The sequence below is a fragment of the Sturnus vulgaris genome, chromosome 5, assembly GCF_052056855.1.
Source record: "Sturnus vulgaris isolate bStuVul1 chromosome 5, bStuVul1.hap1, whole genome shotgun sequence".
NCBI classification, from domain to species: domain Eukaryota; kingdom Metazoa; phylum Chordata; class Aves; order Passeriformes; family Sturnidae; genus Sturnus; species Sturnus vulgaris.
Window position 1 is genome coordinate 2,812,212 of NC_142247.1, and position 27,677 is coordinate 2,839,888.

The window sequence follows — 27,677 nt, forward strand, 5'->3', positions numbered from 1 at the left end:
CCCGGAGCGGCCCGATCTGCCGCGCTCCGCTCCTGCCTCCCCCGGGAATCCCGGAGCGGCCCGATCTGCCGCGCTCCGCTCCTGCCTCCCCCGGGAATCCCGGAGCGGCCCGATCTGCTGCGCTCCCCTCCTGCCTCCCCCGGGAATCCCGGAGCGGCCCGATCTGCCGCGCTCCGCTCCTGCCTCCCCCGGGAATCCCGGAGGGGCCCGATCTGCCGCGCTCCCCTCCTGCCTCCCCCGGGAATCCCGGAGCGGCCCGATCTGCCGCGCTCCGCTCCTGCCTCCCCCGGGAATCCCGGAGCGGCCCGATCTGCCGCGCTCCGCTCCTGCCTCCCGCGGGAATCCCGGCATCCCGGAGCGGCCCGATCTAACCCCAGGGATCGCGGCACAGATGCTGGATACCCCCGAGGGTCCGGGCATTGTGAAACGCGCAGAGCGCGATCGGAGGCATCCAAACCTCTGGCTTCTCCCGAAATTGCTTTAGGACCTTCTGGTTTTGGTGAAAAGCAAGAGTCCAAAATCAAATTACTCATAATGAAATCAGTAGCCAAAAAAAAATAAATAGACGTGAGTCTTCCTAAGGATCATGCTAGCTCCCTCATTCCCACAGGCTGTAAACCCAGTCTAAAGTAATTAAAAACAAGTGGATGGAGCAGCCTGTGAAATAAGAGGGTAGTGGTGTGAGATGATGTCCTTTAGTGCTTCTATTGCCAGAGGTCTGATTCTATCTTTAAAAAGCAGAAGAGCACATCTTTCATACCCCTTCAGAGTCACATTATCTTCCCTAAATGCTTACCCCTGAACAGCCACAAGGTAAAGCTTAGAGGGCCACAAACTGGATGTACACCAAATGTACTGTCATCCTCTCTACAGAGGATAGAAGTGATCTTCCTTTTTTAATAAGTTAAAAAGATAGTGCATGAAAATAAAAGATGGAGGATTCAAATTCTGATAGGAAAAAGTGACATGACTAAATTTAAGAAAATTTGGAGCAGAAGTATTAAAATGATGTCTCTATTGTGCTATCAGGAGAAATGTCTAATTTTATATTTGTAGGGATTAGGTCTTAATATCTAATGGGGGGCAAAAGGCTAATCCAGATGAAACACTGCTTTGCCAGGCTCACAGCACTGTGTGCTAAGAGTGGCCAGGCTGCTGGTGAGCAGCATCCTGCATCTCTTTGGTGAATACTGCACTTTGTTCCTCATTCATTTGGGAGGCTCCAGAAAGCATTCTGCATCTCAGGGAGAATACTCTCAATGCCTTTCCTGATAGAGCTATTCCCGACCTCACCACAGAACCACAATAAAATCTGCTGCTTCTGCAGAATATTTCTACTAGATATGCATTGTACTTAACAGTTATACATAAAATCCTTTTCACCTCATCCACCAACTTTAATATTAACAACTACCTTTCATTTCTGTCAGCTTTGTCTAAACCCAGTCCAGCCTATGTAATCAAAGCAATACTCAAGTTCACAGTGTAGAAGAGTTTGATTTGCCACCCATCAGCTCCAATGGTGAAGAGAAAAGCTCCCACATCCCACTGCTCAACCACACACCTGCAGCCACCATGCCTGGGTTGACTTTGGAAGGAAAAGAAGCAAAGTTCCTAGAGATAGAAGGAAAAATGTCTTTTATTTAGTATCAGCACTGTGTGCATTGGCTATTACTCGACCATTAAGAATACAATTAACAGAGAAAAACATTCTATGCCAATATGCAGTCATGAGTGAGCAGACAGTAACTCATGCCACAATCCAGGACCTCTATGGCCATAAAATACAGATTTTTGTCTCCTTTAGGAAAGACCATTTCATTAGCATGGCAAAAGCAGCCTAATGACTTTGATTCACATCTCAAACTATCCAAGGACAGAAGAGTCAAAGCCACATCCCTGTGCGTGACTTCTCGCAGACAGCTCTACTCACTTGGCAGCTATTATCTCTCACACCAGCTGGGTTGTGTTTTTCAGGGGCTCTGCTCTGGAGCCCTTCCAGGCTGTTGCATTTAGCTGGAATGTTTGTGGCAGAATTAGTCCAGGAAACTCCTTTCCTCAACGAATAAACTTCCACCAGGGGCACCAGTCTAACTGCACCACACTGAATAAAGGCCTGGAGCTGAGCAAGGCAGAAGCAGAAGAAAACAGAACTGGAAAGAAGAAAGGCTGATTAATGATGGATTAAAACTGTGGCAAACAGGAGTGTTCTTCACTGACTATGCCCTTGGTACTCTCACAGAATAGTTACTTTGTTCAAAGCCAGATCCAGTGTTTGCCACAGAGCATTGCAGACAGACCCATTTTAATTTCCAGAAAACCCTGAGCTCTTTGTTTAGAACTATTTGATACATGATCTGTCTTCATTCATAATTTCATGCTCAAAATAAAGTTCTGTAATCAAGTCCTTGAACTCTTTAATAACCTTGAAACCCTCTCTCTAAAACTTCTCCTGTGTGTTTCCCTACTGTATGAATTTATCTCCTTCTCTAGACCCTCCCTACTCCTTTCCAGCCCATCTTCTCTGCCACCCAGATGTGCCCAGGGAATCCTCCCTCACCTTTTTCTGGGATTCAGGCTCATTCATTTTCAACACTTGACATTTTTTCCCCTACAAAAGACCTAGATCCTGTCTTTCCTCTGTCTGCTATCCATGCTATTGTCTCACATTCCTCTGCAATTATTCTGATGGCTCATTTCCACCCGTGGACAAATTTGTATGGAGAAAGCTCTGGGAGTACAACACACTATGCAGAGAAAACTCCTCACTGCCTCCTGAGGACTCAGAACTACAACATCATAAAATTACTCTGGCTAAATCCACCTCTTCATACATCTCTACACACCAGATCTCGGTGTGTAACACAAGGAAAATTAACCTTTTTCATTCCAGAGCTCAGGGAGCAGGAGCAGGACGTGCCAGGCTCCCTTCTCTCTGCTGAAGCCATTCTCCACATCTTGCAGTACCCATACAGGTGGCTCTCACCTGTGCGTGGGTAATTTTTCATCACACACCTACCCCTATTTGTCAACACATCACACCACCACATCTTAAATCAAGGCTGTTATTACCTCCAACTTGGGGCTGCACCTGACAGAGCAGCAAGGCACACCTTGCACAGCTGGGTGACCAGGTAGTCACCCAATTACAACTTCAGCTCCTTAGCAAATGCCCTTTTTCACCTTTTGTTTTACTAGTTTAGGCACTGCTTGACACCTGCTTAATATAATGCTCTTGTGTTGACACACTGGGGCTTTCATCCTGTTTGGGTATGGAGGCATTACACAACTTCAGTACATTCTCTTTATATCAAAACCAGAAGTCCATGTGAAGAGCAAACAAAATACTCTACCTTATTTTTTTTCCTTCTCTCTCTCTCTAACTGCATTACTTGGAAGGAAAAGCTGTTAAAAAAAAAAGACTTAAACTAACCTTGCATTTGTCACCAGAATGAGAGCTTTTAAGTAAGTGTAGAAGTTTTCCTGAAACATTAATACCAAATAAATGACCAAGAAGGAGGAAGAAAATACATAAAAGCACTCATTATATGCAAAACAGATGGAGGGAAGCTGCTTTGTGAGGCATCATATTCTAAACCTGAAGTGGGAACTGAATTTTTTATGTAATCCCAATGGCTAGGTACTGGTAATGTTATTCTGAAGTAAAAAAAAAGATCACTTCTGTCTGTTTTTCTGAAATATTAACTTAAAAAAATTTATTTTATTTCTGCATACCCCAAGCTGAGAACATACATATGGGGGAAAAAAGCTTATATTCTCTATGCCCTTAAAACCATTACATTGTCATCCTCAAATAAACACCTCAGCACAGCAGGTGCCTAGAAAAAAAGTGCGTGGAACACAATATTCTGAAGAAATCCTCGTGGATACAGTTCTAGTCTTCAAAAATACCTATAAAAAAAGTTTTACAAGGTATCAATGGCTTGGAAAACAAAATTCTTTCTCACAATCAAAAGTTTTCCCACTTCTAGAGCCAGAGACAAAATTTGAAGATTTACAAGGTTCATTTTTAAATTTTGTGGGTTTGGTAGAGTTTACATTTCAGATTTTGGTTTGGAGAATTTCACTGGTTTTTAGTCACAGTATTGTACAAATTAACTTATTGTAGCAGTATCAAAAGCAAAGAAAATCCTGTGATGAATCTGCTTTTTTCCCTCCCATGATAAACAAAGTGCTCCAGACACTAGACGTCAGTAAGGCACTGTCTGGAAAGAGATAATTTTCAAGGGCTATGAAAAAAAGAAAGCAGCAGGGTGGTGTCTAGTCATGATAAGTTATTTTGAAAACAGACTGGAAAACAGACTAGAGCATGATGACAGCACAAAACAATCTGGGCAAATACAACAAAAAGGGTAAAAATGGGAACTTCAATGTCCTTGAAGAGAATGGTGAGAACAACAAACACACATCACATACTCAAGTTCGTGTTAATTAACATCTTGCTACGAAAAATGAATGGTTCACCTAAAAAAAAAAGCTGCTCTAAAGTCTTTTATTTCCATGCTACAATGAACTCTGCATTAACTAAGACCTTGTTGATGTGTGTGTTTATGATGTTTGTTTTCTCACAAACACTCTACAAATCACAAAGACCTTTCTGGTGCTTCTTATGTTTCTGTCCATGGTATGTGGTTCTGTTGAATCACAGCAGTTTACAAAACAAGACTGCCTGAAGTTCAGTTTGGTTTTGAATGGAGCACAAAAATGAGCTTCCTATATTAAAAGTCTGTGCTATGTGTCATGGTTAGATAATATCAAGAGAAGGACTGAATCACATTGTTTTTCTAGTCTACTGTAACTCCTCAGAATTCACTGGGACTGCTCCCGACCATAAAAAGCAACAAAATCAGGCCTCTCTTTTACAGGATTGTTTCCCAGGAAACTTTAGGAGTTAGGTTACTAAATAAATAGCTGTGTATCACAAGTTAATTCATGCTTCCTCCCCCTCCACCCCATCTCATTTCTTTAACAAAAAGGGAGCGTGAGTGGAAAGACAGCCAGAACTAATAAATCATGTATGATGGGGAGGCAGAATATCCTACTTCCCAGAGTTTTTCAATTTGACTTTCCTTCTGTTTTACTTACATGAAAAAATATTCACTTTAAAAAAGTTGTGCCTGACTTCCACTCTTTTTCTATTCAGAATTAGTCTAATCCTCTATATTGTCACCAGATCCAGCTATCCACGGAAGGGCCAGGAAAAAATATTTTGCCTGTAATTCAGTATCTCCTTTTTAACTTACAGAGAAAGAGACTTTTCTGCTTCAGCACTGCCCAACATTCAACATTTTGATAGGTCAAGTACTTGTTTAAACATTCGGTATTGCTGTCCTTATTCTTCTCTGTACAAGTCTGCAGCTGTAATGTATCAAACAAGGGATTGAGCCAAGATCAATACAAGGGATGTGTCAGGAGAAAAACGGGCACTACAGTCCTGCCCTTCTTAAGAAGGAATTTGCACAAGTGGAGACATCTGGAAACAACCAGTCTTCGTTTTGGGGAAGGGTATAATGTCTCTAGAAAGACAGCAGAAAATGAGGCCCATGCTGTTGGACCAAGGACTTCTCAAGAAACAGAAAGTTTAGAGATGAAGAAGCCACTTGATCTGCTCTTTTGGTTGCTTTTGGTAGTTTGGGGGGGGCAGCTGGGAGCACAAGCCAACTTTCCTGGCTTCTGCAGCAACCCACACGTGGCCACCATCTCTTCCCAGCCCCTGGGGTTCCACACTCATTCTGGTTGCAGGACAAGCAGAGTCCCCAGCCAAGACAATTGCTGGAAACCTCGTGCTGGAACAATGTTCAGCTCACAGCCTCCTCCCTGCCCACCCTGAATTCCTTCTGGAAATGACAGATGCTGAGAGTGCCCATCTGACCTGGAGCAGACCTGGAGCACAGAGAGCAATGACTGCACAGCCATGGATTAGTGAGAAACAATGAGCTGAACTTCTGTGGGAATCACTGGACCTTCCACATCCCCATTAAATGTTCACACTGCCCACGGGTCCTGCCATGTGATGGCAGAAACAGCACATGAGGTTCTGCTCTCATAGTCACAAAACCTGAGTAACTCAGTCAGCTAAAACAATCTGGCTCCCCTGTTGTGTACAAGTTCAGGTTATAAAGCAATTCCCATTCAGCTCTAACTGTACACATTCCACTGTGGTATTTTTCATGTTGCTCCTACTGGTTTTACTGTGTGCTTCATTTTGTTTTGTTTTTCAAACATGAGGAAAATATTTCCAACGCTTTTCAAAACTTATGTGATTTTTAAAAGGGAAAACGTATCTTTTCCTCCAGTCTTAAGACATTCAAAGCATCCTTTTCCTTGTCAAAACCAGACATGGCTTACTGCTGAAACTTGAAAGGAAGCATGAAAATATTTTTCCATGAGAACAAGATCCTCCACTTGGCAAGAAAAATAGTCAACTGTTCTCTAAAGTGATGAGCTTTGGGAAACCTACAGTCTGCATGTACAAGAAAGGAAAATCCCATTCCTGTGATAACCATGCCTACCAACAGAACTGGACAGGAATATAGGTCTGGGATGGGTGAATTTTCCATTTATAGATCAGATGGGTTTGGATGCTAGCCATGGTGTTCTTCCTATTTAATTGAAGTTGCCTATCCCCTCATTACAAAGCCCATTCTCCCACAGAAACAAATGAGAAGGTTTGATCTTTGTTGATGCTTTGGTACCTGCTCTTTTCACCTAGAGAAAATCAAGCAAAGTATTTGCCAGTCCCACATTAATCCATCTCTCCAGTCTGTGATCAGGTTTCTTTTTACAAGTTAAAGAAAAGACACAAAAGACACTGACATGTTTCTGCTTCTAGAGCAACCAGTCCTGGCCTGTGCAAGGAAGTTGCAGTTTAATTAAACCAGTTCAAAAACTGATGCTGTTAAATTAATGTGAAATCTTTGGGAGGATGGATGTTATTTTGCTGGAGCAGTTTCTACTGTTTTAACTGAAGTGGTAAGGAAGAGATTTAAGCTAAAATCAATACACAACATAATTCAACTGATATGTGTCCAAAAAAGGCATTTGCATCAGCATAATGAAACAGTGCAAGATTTTCATGTAGACAAGACTCAGAAGAAAATGTAACTATATTATTCTTTGGGAATATCATGAACATGCCTTGTTTTGCCCTTGTCTGCTGTCAACACCTCCTCCACTGCCTCCAGGGGTCTGCTCCCCACTGCCTGACAGTTTTATTAACTATCTCTTCCTGTCCTGTTTACCCTCAGGTACCTACTTGTTGGCAAGTTACACTTCTCTTTAACATGAAACCACCACCCCATTTGATGTAGTTCTCAAAAACTGTAGATTCCTGCAGTTCTGCTAAGTTAAAAAGTTCCTCTTCAGGGTAGTTTCAACTCGATGTTCTCCAGATTTTCACCTTTCCTCTATTTGTAACAGTAATAGTTACTCCAGCTTCAGAACACAAAATATATTGTTTCAGGCTTCTTGTGACTGTGACTACTTCTGGGAAGCCCATCTTGCTCAGAGGGTGACATACAGTGAGTGAGAGGAAGTATTTAAAAGGCCATTTTTAGCAGCTATTTTCTCAGCTTTGCATGATATCCCAGCACCTCTTGAGCTCACTGTTTTACACTACAGAGAATGGGAAGAAGGAAAAGGTCAATTCTTACTCTTCTGTTATTGGTTTGTCCCCCAGAGGCCAGCATGGCCAGGCCAACAATGGGATGTGGATCCTGAGGAATTTTCTGTCCCCATTTTGCCCCAGCCAAGCACCATTGCTGCCCTGTGAGCTGCAGGGGGAACACAGGGGATTTCTGGGGATGAGGCACTGGAAAACAGTGCTGAAATCACAGCATCCAGCCATTCCCAGCACACCAGGGCCAACATGCAGAATAGGTCAGACAGAGTTTGCTTCTCCACTGGCTGAACAAAGAGCTGGCACTGCTGGCAGACATTTTAACAAATGGCTCATTTCCATGCTATTGAATCCATGGCAAACTTGCCAATGGAAGCAGCCTCTGGCCCCAAATGTGCAGTTCACCCCCCCAAATCTGTACAGCACACTTTGCTTCCCAGCAGCTGCACATGGACCACAGTACCCACAGCCAGCTGCAGCCAAAAACGAGCTGGAGCCGTTCAGCACAGGAGAGCACTCCCAGCTGTATGAAATCCAACCATGCTAAATTTTAGATGCTCTTTCTGATTCTCCTCGGACATCAATGTTGAAGGTAAGTGCTTCGTTAACAGGAAGGAGAAAACAGACTTGATTTCCTCTGCAGGTACATTAAAAGTGCAAGTTTTGGAATATCTTTGAGATACAGTGGTGAGTTGAAGCAGGAGACCATCTTGTATATCTCAGTGAGAAACACAGCAGGGAAAAGGAAATTTTTTTTTATCTTTAATTTAAGGATCAGAAAATTCAGAAAATTGATATATTAGCGACAACTGGCTAATTTCCTCTTTAAACTCAGGTTTGTATCTTTGGAGTCCCAACCAGAAAATTTTCAAGTCTATTCATTACAAATGTAGGCCACCTTTTTTTTTTTCTTTCTTCTTACCTTTTTCTGGAAAAGAGGCAGACGAAGAGAGATTTCCAACTTCTCTTTATTACAAAATCTAAGGAATACAATATCCGAATCAGTCTGCTGAGTTAAGACTGAAGAAATGCAAAAGCAGTGGCCACACACAAGTTAAACTCTGCCCCCGTGTGTGCAAACATTAAAACACATCCATCCACCCCGGATGCTGCTCTGGTTTTGTGCTAAAGGGTGCGTTAGTTTGTGGCAGTAATTATATATGGCATCCACAATGACCATGAAGCTACAGGACACCTTTTCTCTTCTACACTCACGTGTCTTTGCATTATGAAACTCATTTATGACTGCACTGGCTGTAAAAAACAAGCCATAGAGATATGCCTGCTGCCCACAATAATAAAACAAGGAGAAGTGAAGGGAAAAAAAAAAAAAAGAAAAGGCAGTTCTGGCATTTTACCAGAGGGATGATTCTCTCAAGACTGGGGAAAAACAGGGACTTAATTTTATTTCTCATACTTGGCATGCATGCCCTGTGTGAACTTCCCTGTTCTAGACTGTGCCTCACCTTTCAGCCTGAGGAATGGATACCAACACCTTTGGGGAGGGTGAAAAGTGTGAAAAATAAGGTTTGGTTTTTTGGGTTCTTTTTGGTAGATTTTAAAAGATGTAATAAAAAATAATAAGAGATAAGCAATAAAGTAAAAGGTTGTAACAGCTGGGTGCTTGGCATTTAGATAAGAGCACAACATGCTGCTTTTGGAGACACTTTTAAAATTTATTTGTCCATTGTATATTCACAGACCTATGGTACATTTTTAAACCTTTTCATAAATCATTTTTTATATTTCAGGAACTGTTCTACATGGCTACTTTTTGAGTGTGCCTTTTTAGAGTATGTGTATTTTTTGGCTGTAGTTTTTATTTGGGCTGTGGTTTTTAATTGTTATAGATGGTCAATTGTTAAGTGGTATATTAGTAGCAGGTATTTTTACTAGGTGTTATTTAATTAAGCAGGTAGTTTACTTATTACAAAGACACTTTATTAGCTTATGTTACTTTTAAAGAAAACTGTATCTTTAAAGCTATTTTAACACCACATGTATCGTATGTACTTTAATATTTGAGAAAAGACAATATCACAATATGTATTTATAACAAAAAGGAACTCCTCCTTCATCTGCAAACTCACCCTGAGGTTTCTCCATCTGTGTCACTTCATCAGCACACAAGGTGACAAGGGGGAGAGCAGCCCAGGCCACCACCACTGTGCTGGGGACAAGGGCTCAGCCCAGAGTCACACACCCACAGCAAGGGAGCAGCTCTGGGAGCTTGGGGCCTCTGCATCACATCCAACGCCAGGACTCGTTTATTGACACTTTTCAGGACACCCCCAGGCTTTACCAGTGACAATCCTGGGCCAAAGTGCCCCTGAATAAAACCTTCTCTCAGGAAATCTATGGGGGGAACTGCAACAGGGTGTGAGAGACACGTGGCCAAGAGAGACACACGGACAATCCCTGGGACACGGACAGGGCACGGCAGGAGCTGATCCCATCAGAAACACCAGCCAGACCAGGACACATCTGCCCTCAACCCTTATCGAAAGGTCTGCAGGGCGCACCACTGTCACGCCCTAAGTGATTACTTACCTCGTCAATTTTTAATTGATTTCAGCTTTCACATTAACCTTTGTCAGCTGAGCGTACAGAGAAACAGCCACAGCCTTGTTTGGTGGATATGGGAGGATCCAGAGCAGCAGAGATGCCCCAGCACTGTCCCCTTCTCCGGTCAGTGGCCACTGTTAAACCAGACGGGCAAGAGGCAGCCAGGAGGGAGTGCAGGGCCATGGCTACGTGCAGCTCAACACCACTGCCAGAACGCCCCTCGTGGGGCTGGCAGCTGGGAGGTAAAAGCTACAGAGTAAATAATTCCTAGTGGGTGCGCTGGTGTTTGGCCAGCACCAAACCCAGTACACTTCTGGATGACCCCAAGATCAAAGAGATCGCAGCCAAACAAAACAAAACCCCAGCACGCTCCTTCCCAATATAGGAAAACAGAGCTCAGGAAAGGGTAGAAGGTACCCAGGGACATGGCACAAGGCAGATCGGCACGGATAACCCGTGGCACAGGGACAGGGCGCTGCAGGAGCTGATCCTTGCTGGAATTCCAGCGGGCCCAGGGCACAGCTGCGCTCACCCCTCACCTTTGGCTGAGGAACTTCACCCTTATCCCGGGGAAGAGTCAATAGCGCGCCCAGACCTCCTCCCTCACGAACTGCCCCCACGGCCTCCCCCATGGCCGCCTCCGCTGCTGATTGGTTGGCGCGGTGGGCTCGCGCGGGACGGGGGGGGACTGATTGGTTGGAGAGGCGGATCGCGCGAGACTGGGGGGCGCTGATTGGTTGACGTGACTGGGCTCGTGCGGGACAAGGGGGCGCTGATTGGTTGGCGCGGCTGGGCTCGCGCGGGGAGGGGGGCGCTGATTGGCCGCGGACGCGGGGCAGCCATGGCGGCCATGGCGGGGTACGTGCGGCTCGGGGCCGCTGCCAGCGCGCCCCTCATGGGGCTGGGCACATGGAAGGTGAGGCGAGCACCGCGCCGCAGGACGGGGGAGCACCTGAGAACCCCTCACCCAGACCTGTCCTGCCCTTTTCCCCTTTAGTCCCCCCCAGGTAAGGTGACAGCTGCGGTGACGGCTGCCATCGATGCCGGGTACCGCCACTTCGACTGTGCCTATGTGTACCAGAACGAGAAGGAAGTTGGGGACGGGATCCAGCAGAAAATCAAGGAAGGTGCTGTGAAACGAGAGGACCTCTTTGTCGTCAGTAAGGTATGGATCAGATGGACATGGGTTATTGACATACTGGTTTTACCTGTGATGTTTTTACAGTAGGAACATCTAACATTTAACTGGAGCAATGGAGAAGTTTGTAATATAAATGAGTTAATTCCTGAGACTATTTTCTTATTTCCTGTGCTGCTTCACTACGAGTGAAGAGCACTGCTCTGGCCTCATTGCACATCTCATTCCAAAGAGCAGGCAGCATTCCTGTGCTGTGCAGGAGAGCAAACGAGAGCTTTAACAGGAGCTCACAGCCTGCCCTGTTTTTGTCTCCAGCTCTGGTGCACCTTTCATGAGAAGTCCTTGGTGAAGGGAGCCTGCCAGAAGACTCTTGCAGACCTGAAGCTGGATTACCTGGATCTTTACCTCATGCACTGGCCTTTTGGCTTCAAGGTACAGTAGCAGCAATGGCCATAACTTTGTTTCTTGTGGCTGGTTTAACAGCACAACAATTGTTCTGGCTCACAAGACAATTATATGCCTATGCCAGCATTGCTCTGGTGCTCAGCTTGACCCTGACCATGTGATTCAGGCTCTTGGCCTCTGCCCCAGGGGCAGTTGTTTTCCCTTTGATCCTGGGAATGATGGCCTGAAAACTAGAGAAACTACAGGCAGCTCTCCCAGCTCCAAGCATAAGACAGGCTGCTTTCCTTTTCTCTTGCAAATCCAATGTGTGTTCATTCCAAAATCACCCCTCGTGGGAGGGAGGGTTGCTTTTTGCTGCTTCTCTGCAATTTTCCTTTGTGTTCTACAGAATCAGAGAGCAAAAGAAAGCATTTCTGTTTTCCATTTTTCTCTTTAATCACCAAATCCTTAATGCAGTACAGATTGAGCTGACCTTGCTTGTAGGAGCCTTAGTGTTGTTCCACTGAGACAGGAATTTAAAAGCTGAAACTTCTGTGGTAGAGTTTAGCCCCCCCCCCAAGGTCAGTGAAGGAGATGATGTTTCAGTTTGAATATTTCTAGTCACAGCCTTTGTATCCTCCTGCAGCCTGATCCCTCCCCGTTCCACCTGTTGCCTTTGAGATGCTCATCTTTTTTTCATGCTTTATTTTAACTTTATATTAACAGAGCCATGGAAATGAAACTGTCTCAAGGTGACAGCAGCAAACAGCTGCTAAACACAGTTCAGTCTTGGCATCTTTTGTAACTTGTACACAAAGGCTCTTCTAACTTTCCTGGTGTTGGTGGCTTTAAACTAAGTGCTGTCATGGAAGAGCTGTCAGTGCCCACAACACCTCTTTTCAGTAGATCTGGTGTGGTGTAGACCCTGGAAAAAGAACAAAACAGTTCTTGCTAAGTGGGAGCTAAAGAACAGCACCTGAAGGGAGCACATGTGAGACTGGGGGCTGTAGCTCTGACTGGTTTGTTTCCCTGTAGGTGTTTGGGTGAGCCATCACTGCCAGGGGTCCAGCAGAAAAACCTGTTCTTACAGGGAATGGTCACTTGCAAACATGCCTTAAATTCCTTCCACTTCTCATGAGGGAATGACTGAATGTAGACAAGAATTAGCACTTCTTGCACTAGAAGTTTAAGATAACTGTGGTTGTGAGCACTCACAACCACCACCACTTGTGTGGACTTGTCAAGAGATTTTCAAGCATTTTTTTTGTCACTGACAGGCAGGAGAGGACCTGTTCCCTGTAGATGACAAAGGCATGGCTATCCCCAGCAACACAGATATTCTACAGACGTGGGAGGTGAGTTCCCAAGTGGAAGAGTCACATCTTCTGTTCTCAGCAGTGGTGTTGGCATCAGCAGTTGAAGAATGTTCATCCCTGTATGCAGAATTAATTGGAATGAATTCACAGAAGTACATGGTAGCTTTTAAAAATGTGCTTCCCATGAAGAAAAGCAGAGCATGTCAGGAAGGATGTGTTCAGTCATGTCTTACCTGCTGCATGCTGACTGTGCTCCTTCCTGCCAGGCTATGGAAGAGCTGGTGGATGCTGGTCTGGTAAAAGCCATTGGAATCTCCAACTTCAACCGTGAGCAGACTGAAAGAATCCTGAACAAACCAGGACTGAAGCACAAGCCTGTAAATAATCAGGTAAGCTGCAAAGTGACTGCAGGGAATACTTTTCAGATATTTTAAAGCTCTGATTACAGTTAAGTGAGGAGGTGGAAAATGGAGAACAAAGTAGACACAGCATGTACTTTAAATCCCTCTCTCTGGATATTTCTTCATAGAAACAGAACCACAGTATTTCCTTCTTGTCTCATCTTGTTGAACCACTAACTTGGGAGTATTCTCCTAGGAGCCATTCTCTCTGGAGGCATGAAGAATCCAGATATGAGTAATCATTCTGACATAATGATTGACTCTTAAAAAGCCTCTCAGAAAAAATGTCCAAAAAGCAGCTAAAGACTGAGTGTAAAAGCTGATGCCCTATAGAATTACAGTCTTGTATTGTCACATAGGCCACCTGCAGGGTTGGGTGAAGGCAACCTGTAATTTGCAAATTAGGATTCAGAAAAACCTCTGGAGCAAGGGAAAATTACAGTAGTTTTACAGCTCTCACTCTCTGCTTCTGTATTGGCAGATTGAGTGTCATCCATACCTTTCCCAGGAGAAGCTGATTGACTACTGCCACTCCAAAGGGATCACTGTGACAGCATACTGTCCCCTTGGACGTCCTGATGGGTAATTTCCTAGTGGGTTTGCATGATTTAAGTCTGAAGCATTCAGACTAATCAAGTAATGATGCACGTGTATATATATATATATATATATATATATATATACTTTTTTTTTTAAATTAATGGGGCTAGATAGAATCTTTCTGAAGTGATTCTTTGTTGTTTCATCGTTTTCTCCCCCACTTTGTCTAGTTCTAAGCCAGAGGCACCTTCCCTTCTGGATGACCCCAAGATCAAGGAGATTGCAGCTAAGCACAACAAAACCCCAGCACAGGTGAGTAGATGGCAAACAGTGGATACCCCTTCCTGTAACACAGCAATTTAGGAAATTATGTCTGAGGAGAGGGAACAGCCTCTGTGGTGTTACCTGTGAACACTGCTGCTTTTTTGTCTTGTTAACAAGCAATGCAGGTTGTCCATTCTGTGGCCTACAAGATGTACTGCTACTAACTCAGGCCATCAGTCAAGAAAATATTCCTGACTCATTTTCAGTTGTCACTTCCCTTCTCAAGCCTTCTTGCAGAAATGAAAGCCGTGTATATAGTGCAAGACTTCTGAGTGTTAAGAAAAGAAATTGACTGGCCCAAAACCAGAATGTAAAGGAGACCTTCCATGGGGGCTTCCACCACTTACTTCCCTCTTTGCTTTCCAGGCAGTACAACCTGGACTGCAGGGACAGGGCTGGTTTGCAATGCAGCTTTGCAGAAGTGGGTATAGATAAGGAAAACAGCTGTTGGGACAGGAGGAAGGATTGAGTTGTCTGTTCTTGCAGGTTCTCCTTCGCTTCCAGATCCAGAGAAATGTGATTGTGATTCCCAAATCTGTCACCCCACAGCGCATCGTGGAGAACTTCCAGGTGAGGGATGAGGAGTGAGCTGGGTGCTGCCCCTGAGGGATGGCCTGGCAGTGATCCTTCATCACCCTTGCCATGGCCTCCTGCAGCAAGAGGGCTGGGCTCCTTCTGTCTGTCTGTGAGTCAGGGCTTCAGTGAAGAATAGACAGAGCTCTTGGAAACAGGATGCTGTTAACCTTATCAGGCACTTTACATGGTGTGTCCTGTTCTTCTGTTTCTTCCCTCTGCCAGTAGAGTCTGGAAAATCCAAAGATATTTCTTTTCCTTTCCATGTTTCATGACTCCATCACTTGTAACCAGCATCCTTTCTCATATGAACTTGTTCTTTCATCTTGTGAATCTTGCTTCTGATTTGATTTGTTCAAAGAAGTTAAATCCAGCTGGTTTTCTCTTTTTAGGTGTTTGACTTTGAACTGACTAAAGAGGAGATGGCAACCCTCCTTAGCCTAAACAGAAACTGGAGGATCTGTGAAATGCTCACGTAAGTGACAGTTTGTGTCCTTCAAACTCCTACATTTTCTGTGATCTTTATTCTGATCTTACAGGAACAGGTATAGCTGTTCAAATTGGGTATATTTTGAAATATGAAATAATTTTGGGGATGAAGCATCTGTTGTTATACTTCTACTTTATTGACTGAAAGGCGAGCATAAGTTGTGCTGTGTGTTCATTGTAAATCCATTCTCCAGGAAACTTTGTATGCCTGGAATTTCAAAATTAGGGTTTTAGTTGATAACTTTGGCTGCATCTTTATGGGAGACTCTTTTTTAAACTTAGGGTAATTTTTTTCTGGGGGGTATTACAAATTGATGCCAGGTGGTTACACAGGTGTTTGTGGTGTGGAATGACCATCTGTTGTGCAGTAAAAAGCACAGCTGTTGCAGATACATGCCTTAAAGGCCAAGAGAGGAAGTCTTGGCTGCAAGGCCACAGAAACGGCTGCTGTCTCTGTAAGCAGTGTGAATTTTAACTCTGTATCTAGAAAGTAACTTGGTTCAACCACTGTTCAGTGCCTGAATAATAGAAAAAGGCTGGAACTTGTTGGTCCTCTAGGCTGTTTCTATGCTGTCAAGTCTCTTAAGTTCACTCTGCAGGTACTCAGTCCTGAGCCTCCTTTGAAAGCTCCTCTGTACACACACTGTTGTTCTATATAGCAATTATTTAATCCATGAGTAATCTTTCCTCTTTGTTTTCCTCCAGGTGCAAAAATCACAAGGAGTACCCTTTCAACGCAGAATACTGAAGGTGTTTGGTTTTTTCTGCCCTCTCTCAAGCCTCCAAGGTCTAATGAGCTTGTACCATTGCCTCAAACTGTGCACTGTGTAGCTTACACACTGTATCCCTCTTGCTGGCAAAGGCACAGGATATGTGTTCAGCGACTTTGGGTTTCCTTCTTTGGTGGAAGGAGACTGTATAATTGTTCTGAAGAACAAAGTGTGGGCTATGGTAATTCTCATTTCATGAGTGTCTCTGCATGGCTGAAATAGCAAAGGAGAAAACAAAGGGAAGAGGGAACTAGCAACTGAATTTACCTACTGTCTTCCATCAGCACCACTTAAGGCTGCAGGGTTAAGGATATGTAAGTGCAAGAGGAAAACCCATCCTGTATAATCACATAATCACTGCCTGAAGGTAAAAGACAAAATTAAGTTCTAGAGTACAGGCCAAAGCTTTCTGGGAAAGAAAAACATCAATGGGACAAGTGTCCAGACCTATAGATGAGTGCCAACTCGTATTGGGCCTTATTTTAGTTGCTTTTTTTACAGGCTAAAACTGGACAGAGATTGATGTTTAATTTCATTCTTGATCAAAATAAAAATATTTGGATTACTTCTGGTTTGGAAATTCTGTTCTAATGTTAAAATTAACAAACCCAGAAGCTTGCATTGACAATGTAATTAGAAATAATCATCCCTATTCAATTTTAAGTGATGTCACAAGAGCATTGAGATCTTGTCTTGATCAAAAGTTGAATAATTTGTTATAACAAGCATTGATACAGCAATGCTGAAAAGAGCAATTGAGCAGGACAAGCCTTAGTATGGACTGTGGGTCCACAGCATTGTTGAAGGTTACTTAGATATTAGGGCCCAATGCTGACTGACTCAGTGCTTGTGCTGCACTATTTAACTCAGTATGCAGGGGGTGAATACACTTAGACAAGCTTGAGCTACCTGCATTGTGCATCATTGGGTTGTAGGTGTGAGTGCATGGGTGAAAGGTGCTTGACAGATGACAGAAAGGCTGAGAGGCTACCTGTCACAGGAGCATCAAGAGCTTGCCTTGATTAGGAGTTAAAATAACTGGATGTAATGAGCCATGACTGACCAGTTGGTGCAGACAAGAATTGTGGGAGGAGTCTTGGTCCATATGATTGAAAGTGCCAGGAGCACAATAACTGGAAGTGCTGGAAAGCTCTGTGGTGGAAGTGTGGACTGCTCTGGCTGCCAGGCTGTGCTGACATCGATCTAGCTTTACAAGCCCTCAATAAAACAGATTATGGGGAAAAATGACTACACCCACACAGATATCCAAAATTATGAGGACGTGAGGTATAAGAGCATATGTTAGTGCTGAGCCACTGCCCAGAGCCTGACACAGGTCAGAGTCCCCCAGCTAAGGCCACACTGATTCACTGGAGTATTTTATGAAGGGCACACACTTACACATTGTGAATATTTCCAGGTATCATTCTCCTGTCATTTTATCGTCTGTACCTCATATGAACCATGGCTCTGTTCCCTTACCCCATGACAGATGCAAAAAGAACTTGGCCTTTGTATGTGATTAAAAAGAAAAGAAGCTTTTGTTCTCAAATGAGGTGTGAACAAAACTTGTGCTTTTAGCTTGAGCATTTAGGTTATGAGAGACAGGACAATGGACCTCGAATTCATTACAGCAAATGCAAACCTTCTGCCCAAAATCCTTTCTAAAAGACAGAGACATTTCTCAGTCAAGAAACCATTGGGGGAAAACCCCCAGATTAGGATGGCAGCAAGCCTCTCATGCAAACAGCTTGGCTTTTAATACTGTACTCCTAATACCACAATCTTTTCACTGATTTCACTATCCCTCAAACCAAAGCCCAGGAGTCTGAGCATGCTCAGAGCAGATTTACAGAGAAGGAATCCAGGGGGAAAAAAAAGCAAAAGGCAAACACTGTTATGTAACTATTCTGTGATGTTAACTGAAACGTCACATCCTGCTGAGGATGGCCGATGGTGCTGACAAAAAACAGGGGGCTTACAGAGGGAAACTGATGTCTGCCCTCAGGTGAGCAGGGCAAAAAAAAGGAGCTACAAAGCAGCTGGGCATCTGCTGTGGGAAAGGCACACAAAGAAAAATGCACTATTATATTGGCAGCTGATGCTCACACCTGAATAAATTCTCCAAGAGTGAGCATGCAGCAAAGTTTCAACATAAGATCTATTATTCTTCATCAGCTTTCAAAAAACATTAAAAGAAGCCTCTTCCAACACTAAAAATAACATTTTCCTTTAAAATAACTGCTTTCTAATTTACCCCTACAAAGGAGGTCACTTTTCCTCTCGTGTTATCTCAAGCATCATCCCTCCCTTCGGAGGGAGCTGCAGCTTCGGGAGTCAGGGGGAAGCAGCGCTAGCCCGACCCAGCCCGGTGTCAGGAAAATTAATCCACGAACACCAGAGGTTTATGTCCAAAAAGGAGACAGAGGAGTCCTTTTACTTTATTCGAATAAATGGAGAGGCCATGGGGCATTCCCCTGGGATGTCTCCAATTTTTGGAGGACCCAGTCTCCCTTTTTATTCCAATTTCCCGGCCGCATTTCCCTCTCTCTTTCCCCGTTGGCTGAGGTACTTGAGAGGTACAGACTGCCCGGAACGCCTGATACCTGAGATTCCCCTCTAATGTGCAACCCTCCCTTTTAATTTTTAATTCTTAGAGAATTCATAGTTTTCCCCATTGCTTCTTTCATCTTTCAATATCCAATTTCATTTATCAGCAAACCTACAGTTTGTTTGTAAAGGCAAGTATATATATATATATATATATATATATATATATATATATTTTCCATTCATCAATCAGTGGAATCCATCCCACTGTTTTTCTTTTATCTCTCAGTGCTGGTTTTATCTACCAGCAGGCGCACAGCTTGTTTGTAAAGACAAATCCCTCGTTCCTGTCAGCAGGGCTGTGCCGGGACGGGGCGGGCAGGGCGCTGCCGTCCTTAAAGCCTTGGGCGGGCGGTGCTGCCGGGCAGCGCTCCTGGCTACAGCCATGGCCACCAGCGTGCAGCTCTACACCGGGGCCGGCATGCCCGTCATGGGGCTGGGCACATGGAAGGTAACGGGGCCATCTCCTCCGGAGGGGTCCGGAGCCCTCGGGGGTGGGCAGGGAGCGGGGACAGCTGGGCTCGGTGTCACATCCCCCTCGCCACCCTCGCCATCCCGCCCGGAATGCTCTGTCCCTCCGCTGCTCCCCGCAGGCAGAGCCCCGGCGCTGCTTTTGAAGCTGCTTTCCCTGCTGTGCCCTCCGTCCCTGTCGCGGGGCAGAGGTGACCCTTGGGTGTCCTCAGCCCGTGAAAGGGGCGGCTCCGTCCCTCCCGTAATCGCCAGGGATGCGCGGATATCATCCATCAATCCATCATCCACCATCCATCATCCATCCATCATCCATCAATCCATCATCCATCATCCATCCATCATCCATCCCCTGCTATCCTGACCAGGCTCCCGAGCCCCCCCGGTCCACTCTCCCTGCGCTTCCCCTGCTCCTGCACCGAGCATTTCCCTGCCCTTCCCGTGTCCCTGCACTGAGCATTTCCCTGCCCCTTCCCCTGCTCCTGCACCGAGCATTTCCCTGCCCTTCCCGTGTCCCTGCACTGAGCATTTCCCTGCCCCTTCCCCTGCTCCTGCACCGAGCATTTCCCTGCCCTTCCCATATCCCTGCACTGAGCATTTCCCTGCTGCTTCCGTGCTGAGTAACTAATCTGGGCGAGGTCCCCGGGAATCATCTGGTAACGAGGTAGGGCTTTAGAAAACAATCCATGCGTTTCAAGCAAGTTCTGACAAAGAGGTTTGCACTGTTGTTACGATGACTACAAAACCACCGATCTATACAATTGCTGGATTTTTGTGAACAAGATATGCCAACATTTCTTTGTGCCCAGCTCTTACGAGTCATTTCAGGGTATAAGAACACATAGAATTGCACACCTCCTCTGTCTCTGAAGGAAGCAGCTGACATAAAGTTCAAATTACAGGTGGGATGCCCCAGGACAAGCTTGCATAGACCACATGACAACACCCCAAAGTGATGTGGATGACTAAGGTGTAGACCACTGCCCTCCTCATAGAACTAGAATTCTCCCAGCTGGGCCATTGTTTCTCTTAGACACAGCGCTGGGAAGTGAGGAGTGTTGAGCAAGAGGCACTGCAGAGCTCCCTGGCACAAAACTCGGTTCCCCTGGTCCATCTCTGGCAGTGTTGTGGGCTTTGCTCTACCTGGCTGTTGTCTGAGCCTGCTTGGGATGGGTCTATGGATCAGTGGCTGGAGGCTGGCTTCAAACCCAACAGCCTGCATTTGTAAGATGAGGAGAGCTTTAAGAACATGGCATGGAAATACACTACTTAAAAAACCCCATTGTATGTGTTTCTTTAGCTGCTAGATAACTAGGGAATGGCCTGTATGCTTTGATTTGGGATCTGAACATTCTTTTTGCAGTCTGAAGCCGGGCAAGCAAAAGCTGCAGTGATGGCCGCCATCGATGCTGGGTACCGCCACATTGACTGTGCCTATGCATACCACAATGAGAATGAGATTGGGGAAGGGATCCAGCAGAAAATCAAGGAAGGGGTTGTGAAAAGAGAAGATCTCTTCGTGGTCAGTAAGGTAAGGTGACCTAGGATCCAAGGGAAAGCTGTGTGCCAATATATGTATAGAGGGAAAATTCAGAGCAGTGGGGAAAGGCTGTGTGCTATAGCATGGAGTGATTAGGAGGATAGTTCAGACCCATACTGGTAGAAACTTCTTTTTGTCACTGTATTTTGTAGAGCATAATTTGTGTTCCACATTCTCCATTTTCATGGGACTGTTCAAAATAGGTGTTAAGTGAAAATGGTCCCAGAAAGTGTGCTAATTTTTTTCCCTTCTGCAGGAAAGAGCTTCAGCCCAGGAGGTCACAGTCTGCCTTGTTTTTTTTTTTCTCTAGCTGTGGTCCACTTTTCATGAGAAGTCTCTGGTGAAGGGAGCCTGCCAGAAGACCCTTGCCAACCTGAAATTGGATTACCTGGATCTCTACCTCATGCACTGGCCTATGGGGTTCAAGGTACAGTAAAATCAGTGCCCTTGGTTTTCTCTCCTGGGAGAGCTCCTCAGAAGTGCCAGGAGCACTTGCAACACCACTGCTGCTCCAGAAAGAGCCTGTGCCTGTTGTGCCAGCACTGCTCTGGAGCTGCCCATCCCACCCTGCTCTGCCCCTGATCTCTGCCCCAACACCACTGCCTGCACAGCATTCTCTGCCCTCCTGATAATGGGGGGCAGACCCAGCACTAAGGTCAGGCTCTGCCTGCACGATTGACTCACGTTGCTTAACTTTGGGCTGAATGATCCTTTCCTGCTTTGAGGGAAGGAAAGCTGTACTTTGCTGCCTGACAGAAATTCTTTCCTCTGCGTGTTACAGAATCACAGAACAAGAGAATGTTTCTGTCTTCCATTTCTTTCTGTAATCACTGACTCCTTAATACAGTACAGATTGAGCTGTAGGAGCCTTAAAGTTGTTCCACAGACCCTGGATTTCAAAAGGTGAGACTTTGTGACATCCATATCAGAAGTACATGAAATACATCCCATCCTTCATGTACTCCAAAGGAGCTGATGGCTCCGTCTGTGTCTAGTCTTGGCTTTTTCTTTCTGCTGCAGGCAGGTTAAGACCTCCATCCTATCTGTTGATTTTGAGCTTGTCAACTGCTTGTCCCACTTGCAAAGCTGTTATGGTTAGTTTTATGTGCAAAAAGAGCTTGAGTAAAAGTGTCATGGCATAATCATCTGACATCTGCATACTGGATGTGGAGCAACGTGGAAATGTGGAATTCTATTTCTGAGTTTGTACATCTGGGGTGTTCTGATTTGCCACCAACTTTAACTGAGGCTCTCCTCACAGAACACCTGTGAACATAATACCTTGTTCAGCAGATGTGGCTTAGCCTAAACCTGACTTAAATGCTCCTGGGACATTAACAGGTCCAAAAAAAAAAAAAAAAAAGGCAACAAAACAAACAAAAAGTAAAACAAAAAAACAAACAAACAAAAAGCACAAGCAAATAAAAACAAAACAAACACAGTTCTCTCTTAAAGGAATAATAGAGAAGTACAGGAAGCTTGTTGCTCCACAAGTGGTGTGACTTGTTTATCTATATGTGTTTTAGTGAGTCACCACTTTGCTTGGTCTAGGAGATACACCTGACATTCCTACTAGGAATGATACCTGATCATTCCTACTAGGAATGATTGCTGGCAAAACTACCAGGAACAATGTGGACAAATATTTGTATTTTCTGTACTAGTAGCTGAAGTCATCATGGTCTTCAGTTGTCTTGGTATTAACTTGCCAATAAAAAAAAGAGACTGAAACACTCTTTTTTGTCACTGACAGGCAGGAGAGGAGCTGTTTCCTGCAGATGACAAAGGCATGGCTATCCCCAGCAACACAGATTTTCTAGATACATGGGAGGTAAGTTAAGCCAGGATGGGAAATCATGTTAGCTATTACTGGCAGTCTTTTCCATGCTTTCATTACCTTCAGCAGCCTCGAAGTTCTTGTGTATTTATTGCACCATACACAGTGTAGCTTTTCAAGACATACATAGTCGAGCTGATAACCTTTAGTGAAGCTGTAAACCAAACTGTTTGGCCATAAGAGAACCAGAACTGTCCTCACCACTGTCCTTAAACTGCTGAAATAAATTAGGTTGTGATCATACCCACAGCCTGCAATACAGCCCTCTGGTGCTGGCTCAAGAACATGTCCTTGATTATCCTTATTTCCCATGTGAGAATAACTGAGAGTGAATTTCTGCCAGCTCAAGGAAGGAGCCCTCTTGTTTGGGTGAGGTGGAGGACATGGCACAAACACACCAGGGTGCACTTTCCCCCAGGGGACAATCTTTGAAGCTCCAAACAGTTGTCTTCCCTTGCCCATGAAGGGAAATGGAGCCACACAAGGAATAATTCCTTCAGGGCCTGTCTTGTACACTGGTGCTGACTGTGCTCCTTCCTGCCAGGCTATGGAAGAGCTGGTGGATGCTGGTCTGGTAAAAGCCATTGGAATCTCCAACTTCAACCATGAGCAGATTGAAAGAATCCTGAACAAGCCAGGACTGAAGTACAAACCTGCAAATAATCAGGTGACTGGTTTGGTGGGATTATAAAGATCCAATTACAGTTGAATGAGGAGATGCAAAGAGGAAGAACAAAGCAGACACAGCACATTACACCCTGTGATTATTTCTGAGTGCATGTAAAGGTGTTGTAGATTTGTGTCCTGATAGGGAATGAAGTTGTGGTACACAAACTGCAAAAAGAATTTCTTAAAATGCTTGTTCTGTTATGAGTAATGGCATCAATCTGTTCTTAATAGCAGATAATTGTTCACACAACATGTATTTTTTTCTAATGCAGGAATCCACAATTCAGTCACCCAGTGGGAAAGGGAGGTCAGTTTTAACTTCTATACAGAAGCAGAGCATTTACTTACACACTAGTGACTTCCTGGTATCTACCCTGATTTATGTAAAATTTTAAAAAAAGAGTGTTTTTATGTACACATATTTTAAAAATCACCTAGTCTTTGCATACAGCAGCCACTGCCCTTTTGTATGAAGGAGCTGCAGAAGTTTATGCCTTCAAGGGTTCTTGGACAGACTCAGACATCTCTTACAGTTCTGAATTCAGTACTTCTTGCATATTTAGTAAGAGTACCAAGTTCCCTCAGTCTCCAGGGCCTGCCAGTCCTTCCACTGCATGTAGTTACAAAAAAAGAGCATGCTGAAAGGAAAAAAAGAAATGCATCTTTGTCCAAAACTATACCACATGAGAAAGGGACACCAATTCATGGGAAAGGGAGCTTTTATGTCTAGAACAGAGATGGGGGAGAACAGAGCAGATGCAGCATGTCCTCATCCCTCTCCACACTATTGCTGAACATACAAGGCATTGGGGTTTTCAATATTTGCTAAGCTACTGCTTAGAAATCTGAGAAGGACCTCAGAACATGCCAAAGAAGCAGGACCAAAGAACCCAGAGGTGAGCCTTATGAAATTCTCTTTTCCCAGAGCAAAGACCCAGAGGTACAAGAAATCTCACTGTAGAAGCAGGTGCTGTAGAAAACTACAGCTGAAAAATACTTTGCAAAGACTGACACAAGAGGACAAACAGCAGCCTTTAAGTGCATTGGGAGACAATTGGGAATTATAGATGTATTCTATCAATCTCTGTACTCTTCTGCTGGCAGATTGAATGCAATCCATACCTTACCCAGGAGAAGCTGGTGAGCTACTGCCAATCCAAAGGGATTGCTGTGACAGCATACAGCCCCCTGGGCTCTCCTGACAGACCATGGTAAGACTGCTCTGCAATTTGTGATGGAGCTGGCATGGATAATGCTTGGAGCACTGAGACAGTAAGTGTACTATTAGACATTGATCTCAAAACACATTTCTGGTGTTATCTCTCCTCTGTGTAGGGCTAAGCCAGAGGATCCTTCCCTTCTGGATGACCCCAAGATCAAAGAAATTGCAGCCAAGCACAACAAATCCACAGCCCAGGTACATGGATGCCAGACTGTGGGTACCCCTTCCTGTAACACAGGACTGCTAATGACAATGTAGAGAACAGGCTGGCTCTGTTCCCAGTCCCCTCTGGTGAGAGGCAGCAGGGCAGGGTCTGTTTTCTGTGCAGCCTGCAATGTGCACACTCTCAAGTGTGCTCTGACATCATGAAGGATTTTCATGACCCATCTTCAAATGCTGGAATGTTTTGTTCTTCATCTCAAGTCCTCTTGAAGAGAATGAAATCCTGATAGAAGTCTGGGTGAGCAGGAAGACTTGGCTGGCTCAAAACTGGATGGGCAAGGAGGCCTCCATGTGAGGCTCCACCACTTCCCTCTTTGCTATTCAGGCAGGGCAACAACGGCTGCAGGGATGGGAATGACTGGAAACAGGGATAACAGCTGTTGGAACAGGCTGTGCTTCTTCCAGAGCAGGAGGAATGATTCAGTTGTCTGTGGGACACATATTGAGAAAGTAAGAAAATTACAGCCTGAAAAATATTCCAGGCTGGAGCTTTTCAGCTCTGTTCCCAGCCGATAAGCTGGTCCAGCTCAAGGCTAAGGAGAATTTCTCCCAGGGTGATGATTTGGTCAAAATAAAAAGGAATTAATAACAAGATAACAATTAATAACAAGATAGAACACCTGTTGTGGTGTGTGCCACACCACAATGGCAATGGGGTGTCTTCTCTCTGAACCAATCACCTTTTCTCTACTCTTGGAGTTGCAGTCATGCTATAAACCCAAGTGTGCTCCTGAATAAACTTGGCTCTTTCTTCCTGTCATGAAAGACGACCATGTAGCTGTGCATCTTATTTCTGCTGCACTTAAAGGGTTAAAACCCCTTTCCACAGCTACAGTTGTCTGTTCTTGCAGGTTCTCCTTCGCTTCCAGATCCAGAGAAATGTGATTGTGATTCCCAAATCTGCCTCCCCACAGCGCATCGTGGAGAACTTCAAGGTGAGGGATGAGGAGTGAGCTGGGTGCTGCCCCTCAGGGATGGCCGGGCTTCTCCCTGCACAGAAAGGGAGAAGATCCTTTATCATTCTTCCCAGCTCCTGCTCAGGCAACAACACCAGGCTTTTTGCCTGTTTACACACTCTTTGAGATGCTCATCTTTCTTTCATGCTTTATTTTAACTTTATATTAACAAAGCCATGGAAATGAAACTGTCCCGTGGTGACAGCAGCAAACAGCTGCTAAAATCAGTCCAGTCTTGGCATCTTTTCATAACTTGTATACAAAGACTCTTCTAACTTTCTAACTTTTTAACTCTTTAAGGGCTAAACTTAAGGTTAAAGTTGGAGAGCAGGAGTGAACCAAGTCTTATTTTAGTATGCTGATAATTCTAGCAGTCACTTTACATGGTGTCTTGTATTCTGCAGACTGGAGAGGAATTGGCACATGGTTTTTCACTGGCACTTGAGTGCAGCAGCATGCCACAAAAGGCTTGTGTAGAGCAAGCAATGTTAAGAAAACAGTTGTGGTGTTCACAAACCATTTTGCTCTATTGTTAATTCAGTGGTCTTTGAAACTGGTCATTAGGATTTCAAAAAGCCTAGATAGATTAAGTGAAATATGGAAATCTTGTAGATGTTCTTTTGGAAGAGGACAGAAAGATTAATCTCTCACAAGTGGCAGATGCAAGAGCCTGCCAAGTGTCCTGTAACAGCTGGCATGTGTAACTGCCACTTTGGATGAATTTTTCTATTCCTTCTGCCAATGCATTCTTGGTGATACAGAGAGATGAAGTAGTCATGTCTTCTAACCAACTATTTTTCATGAAGCAGTCATGTGTTTTAACCAGCTACCCTCCCTTGCAGACTTGTTCTTTAATTTTGTGGATTTTGCTTACAGCCTCTCTTTTGTTCAAAGGGGTGATTCCCAGCTGTTTCTCTTTTTAGGTGTTTGACTTCAAATTGACTAAAGAGGAGATGACAACTATTTTCAGCTTTAACAGAAACTGGAGAGTCTATACAATGAGCATGTAAGTGGTAGCATTCAGTATTTTTCTCCAAACCTGTAACTATATACACAGAGGTTTTACACTTAAATACTGCCTAGAATGCCAACAGCCTGAATGATGAAGTAATTGGGATTTTCCAAGTGTACAAAAAACACATACTGTAGAGGAAAACAAATATGGAATGAACACATCCTTCAATTAGAGTTCAGATCCCACTTCAATGGCGTCTTTAAGCAAAACTAGAAAGGAAAATTATGGCTAAAACAAAGTTTTCTATTCACTGCAGGGGCAAAACTCACAAGGACTACCCATTCAATGCAGAATATTGAAGATGCTCATATCCTGCCCTCCTTCAGAGCTTGGTCTGATATTCTTCCTATCAATTTATCTGACTTTCTTATTGCATTTCTCCTCCTGCAGCCAGTGAAGTCACAGCATATGTATTCAGTGATCATCTTTTTTTTGTTCTTTCTGAAAGATACACTAAAATTGTTCCAAAATAATCAAATGGGGGCTGTAATAATTTTCGGTCAAAATGTGAATTGAGAAATCCGCATTTAGCGAGGGAGAGATTTTGAACTACACATTCACATTTTTAATTTATCTTGCTTCAACACAACATGCTCAGGAGGATAGTTGGCAATTATGGGAGAAAAATCTGAGAAATGTGAAATGTAAAGGCCAGCAGTTTTATCATTCCAGAAGTAACTGAGAAAGGAGCTTTTCCTACTTAGGGAAAACTTTCTCTTGGAAAAAAAAAAAACAAAAAAAAAAAAAAAGCAACTAAAAAACTTCAGAAGCAGAAAATACACAGGTGCGTGGTCGGCAGTATTTTTAGCCAGGTTTCCTCCTGAGGATGTGGATTTTCCCTGGGACAGCCCATTCCCCATTTCCCTGCGGGCAGCAGAGGGCGGCCATCCCTCAGCCACTGTCCCGGCAGTGCAGGGACATCTCTGATGTCACACAGCCCGAGGATCTGGCTGCTGGCAGGGGCAGCTCAGCCCCCAAAGTGCCAGCATCCCCTCAAGG

At 44.4% G+C, this 27,677-nt stretch overlaps 2 protein-coding genes and 1 long non-coding RNA gene across 5 annotated transcripts; 2 read left to right on the forward strand and 1 right to left on the reverse strand.

Annotated features, from left to right (window-relative positions):
• Positions 1–1,689: 1,689 nt before the first annotated feature.
• Positions 1,690–10,814, reverse strand: LOC148223505 (uncharacterized). Its single transcript, XR_015803622.1, has 3 exons — positions 10,190–10,814; positions 8,562–8,619; positions 1,690–2,153 (listed from the first exon to the last, which is right to left on the reverse strand). It is a non-coding gene; the product is annotated as an uncharacterized LOC148223505 (long non-coding RNA).
• Positions 10,815–10,988: 174 nt separating this feature from the next.
• LOC106849437 (aldo-keto reductase family 1 member B1-like) lies at positions 10,989–16,704 on the forward strand. The gene is made up of 10 exons (XM_014870054.2): positions 10,989–11,120; positions 11,202–11,369; positions 11,658–11,774; positions 13,004–13,081; positions 13,309–13,431; positions 13,925–14,025; positions 14,214–14,295; positions 14,794–14,877; positions 15,273–15,355; positions 16,075–16,704. Exons 1-10 carry the CDS (start codon positions 11,046–11,048, stop codon positions 16,115–16,117), a joined length of 954 nt encoding a protein of 317 aa, XP_014725540.2. The 5' UTR covers positions 10,989–11,045; the 3' UTR covers positions 16,118–16,704.
• A 2,318-nt stretch (positions 16,705–19,022) lies between these two features.
• On the forward strand, positions 19,023–27,156 carry LOC106849439 (aldo-keto reductase family 1 member B1-like). Of its 3 annotated transcripts, XM_088164548.1 has the most exons (11): positions 19,045–19,200; positions 20,581–20,748; positions 21,068–21,184; positions 21,539–21,660; positions 22,511–22,588; positions 23,139–23,261; positions 24,368–24,474; positions 24,599–24,680; positions 25,559–25,642; positions 26,587–26,669; positions 26,935–27,156. In XM_088164548.1, the coding sequence occupies exons 5-11, from the start codon at positions 22,547–22,549 to the stop codon at positions 26,975–26,977; spliced, it is 564 nt and encodes a 187-aa protein (XP_088020674.1). In that variant the 5' UTR covers positions 19,045–19,200; positions 20,581–20,748; positions 21,068–21,184; positions 21,539–21,660; positions 22,511–22,546; the 3' UTR covers positions 26,978–27,156. The 3 variants fall into 3 exon arrangements, with proteins under 3 accessions (XP_014725542.1, XP_088020674.1, XP_088020675.1); XM_014870056.2 differs by lacking the exon at positions 21,539–21,660 and having other exon boundaries at positions 19,023–19,200; XM_088164549.1 differs by lacking the exons at positions 19,045–19,200; positions 20,581–20,748 and having other exon boundaries at positions 21,117–21,184; positions 21,605–21,660.
• Positions 27,157–27,677: the final 521 nt, after the last annotated feature.

Excerpts from the sequence above, each read along its gene's own strand:
- LOC106849437 (XM_014870054.2), top strand. The coding sequence starts at position 11,046 with ATGGCGGCCATGGCGGGGTACGTGCGGCTCGGGGCCGCTGCCAGCGCG. Across the intron at positions 11,121-11,201 it reads TGGGGCTGGGCACATGGAAG|TCCCCCCCAGGTAAGGTGAC; the intron begins GTGAGGCGAGCA and ends TTTCCCCTTTAG. Across the intron at positions 11,775-13,003 it reads ACTGGCCTTTTGGCTTCAAG|GCAGGAGAGGACCTGTTCCC; the intron begins GTACAGTAGCAG and ends TGTCACTGACAG.
- LOC106849439 (XM_014870056.2), top strand. The coding sequence starts at position 19,135 with ATGGCCACCAGCGTGCAGCTCTACACCGGGGCCGGCATGCCCGTCATG. Across the intron at positions 23,262-24,367 it reads ACAAACCTGCAAATAATCAG|ATTGAATGCAATCCATACCT; the intron begins GTGACTGGTTTG and ends TTCTGCTGGCAG. Across the intron at positions 24,681-25,558 it reads ACAACAAATCCACAGCCCAG|GTTCTCCTTCGCTTCCAGAT; the intron begins GTACATGGATGC and ends CTGTTCTTGCAG.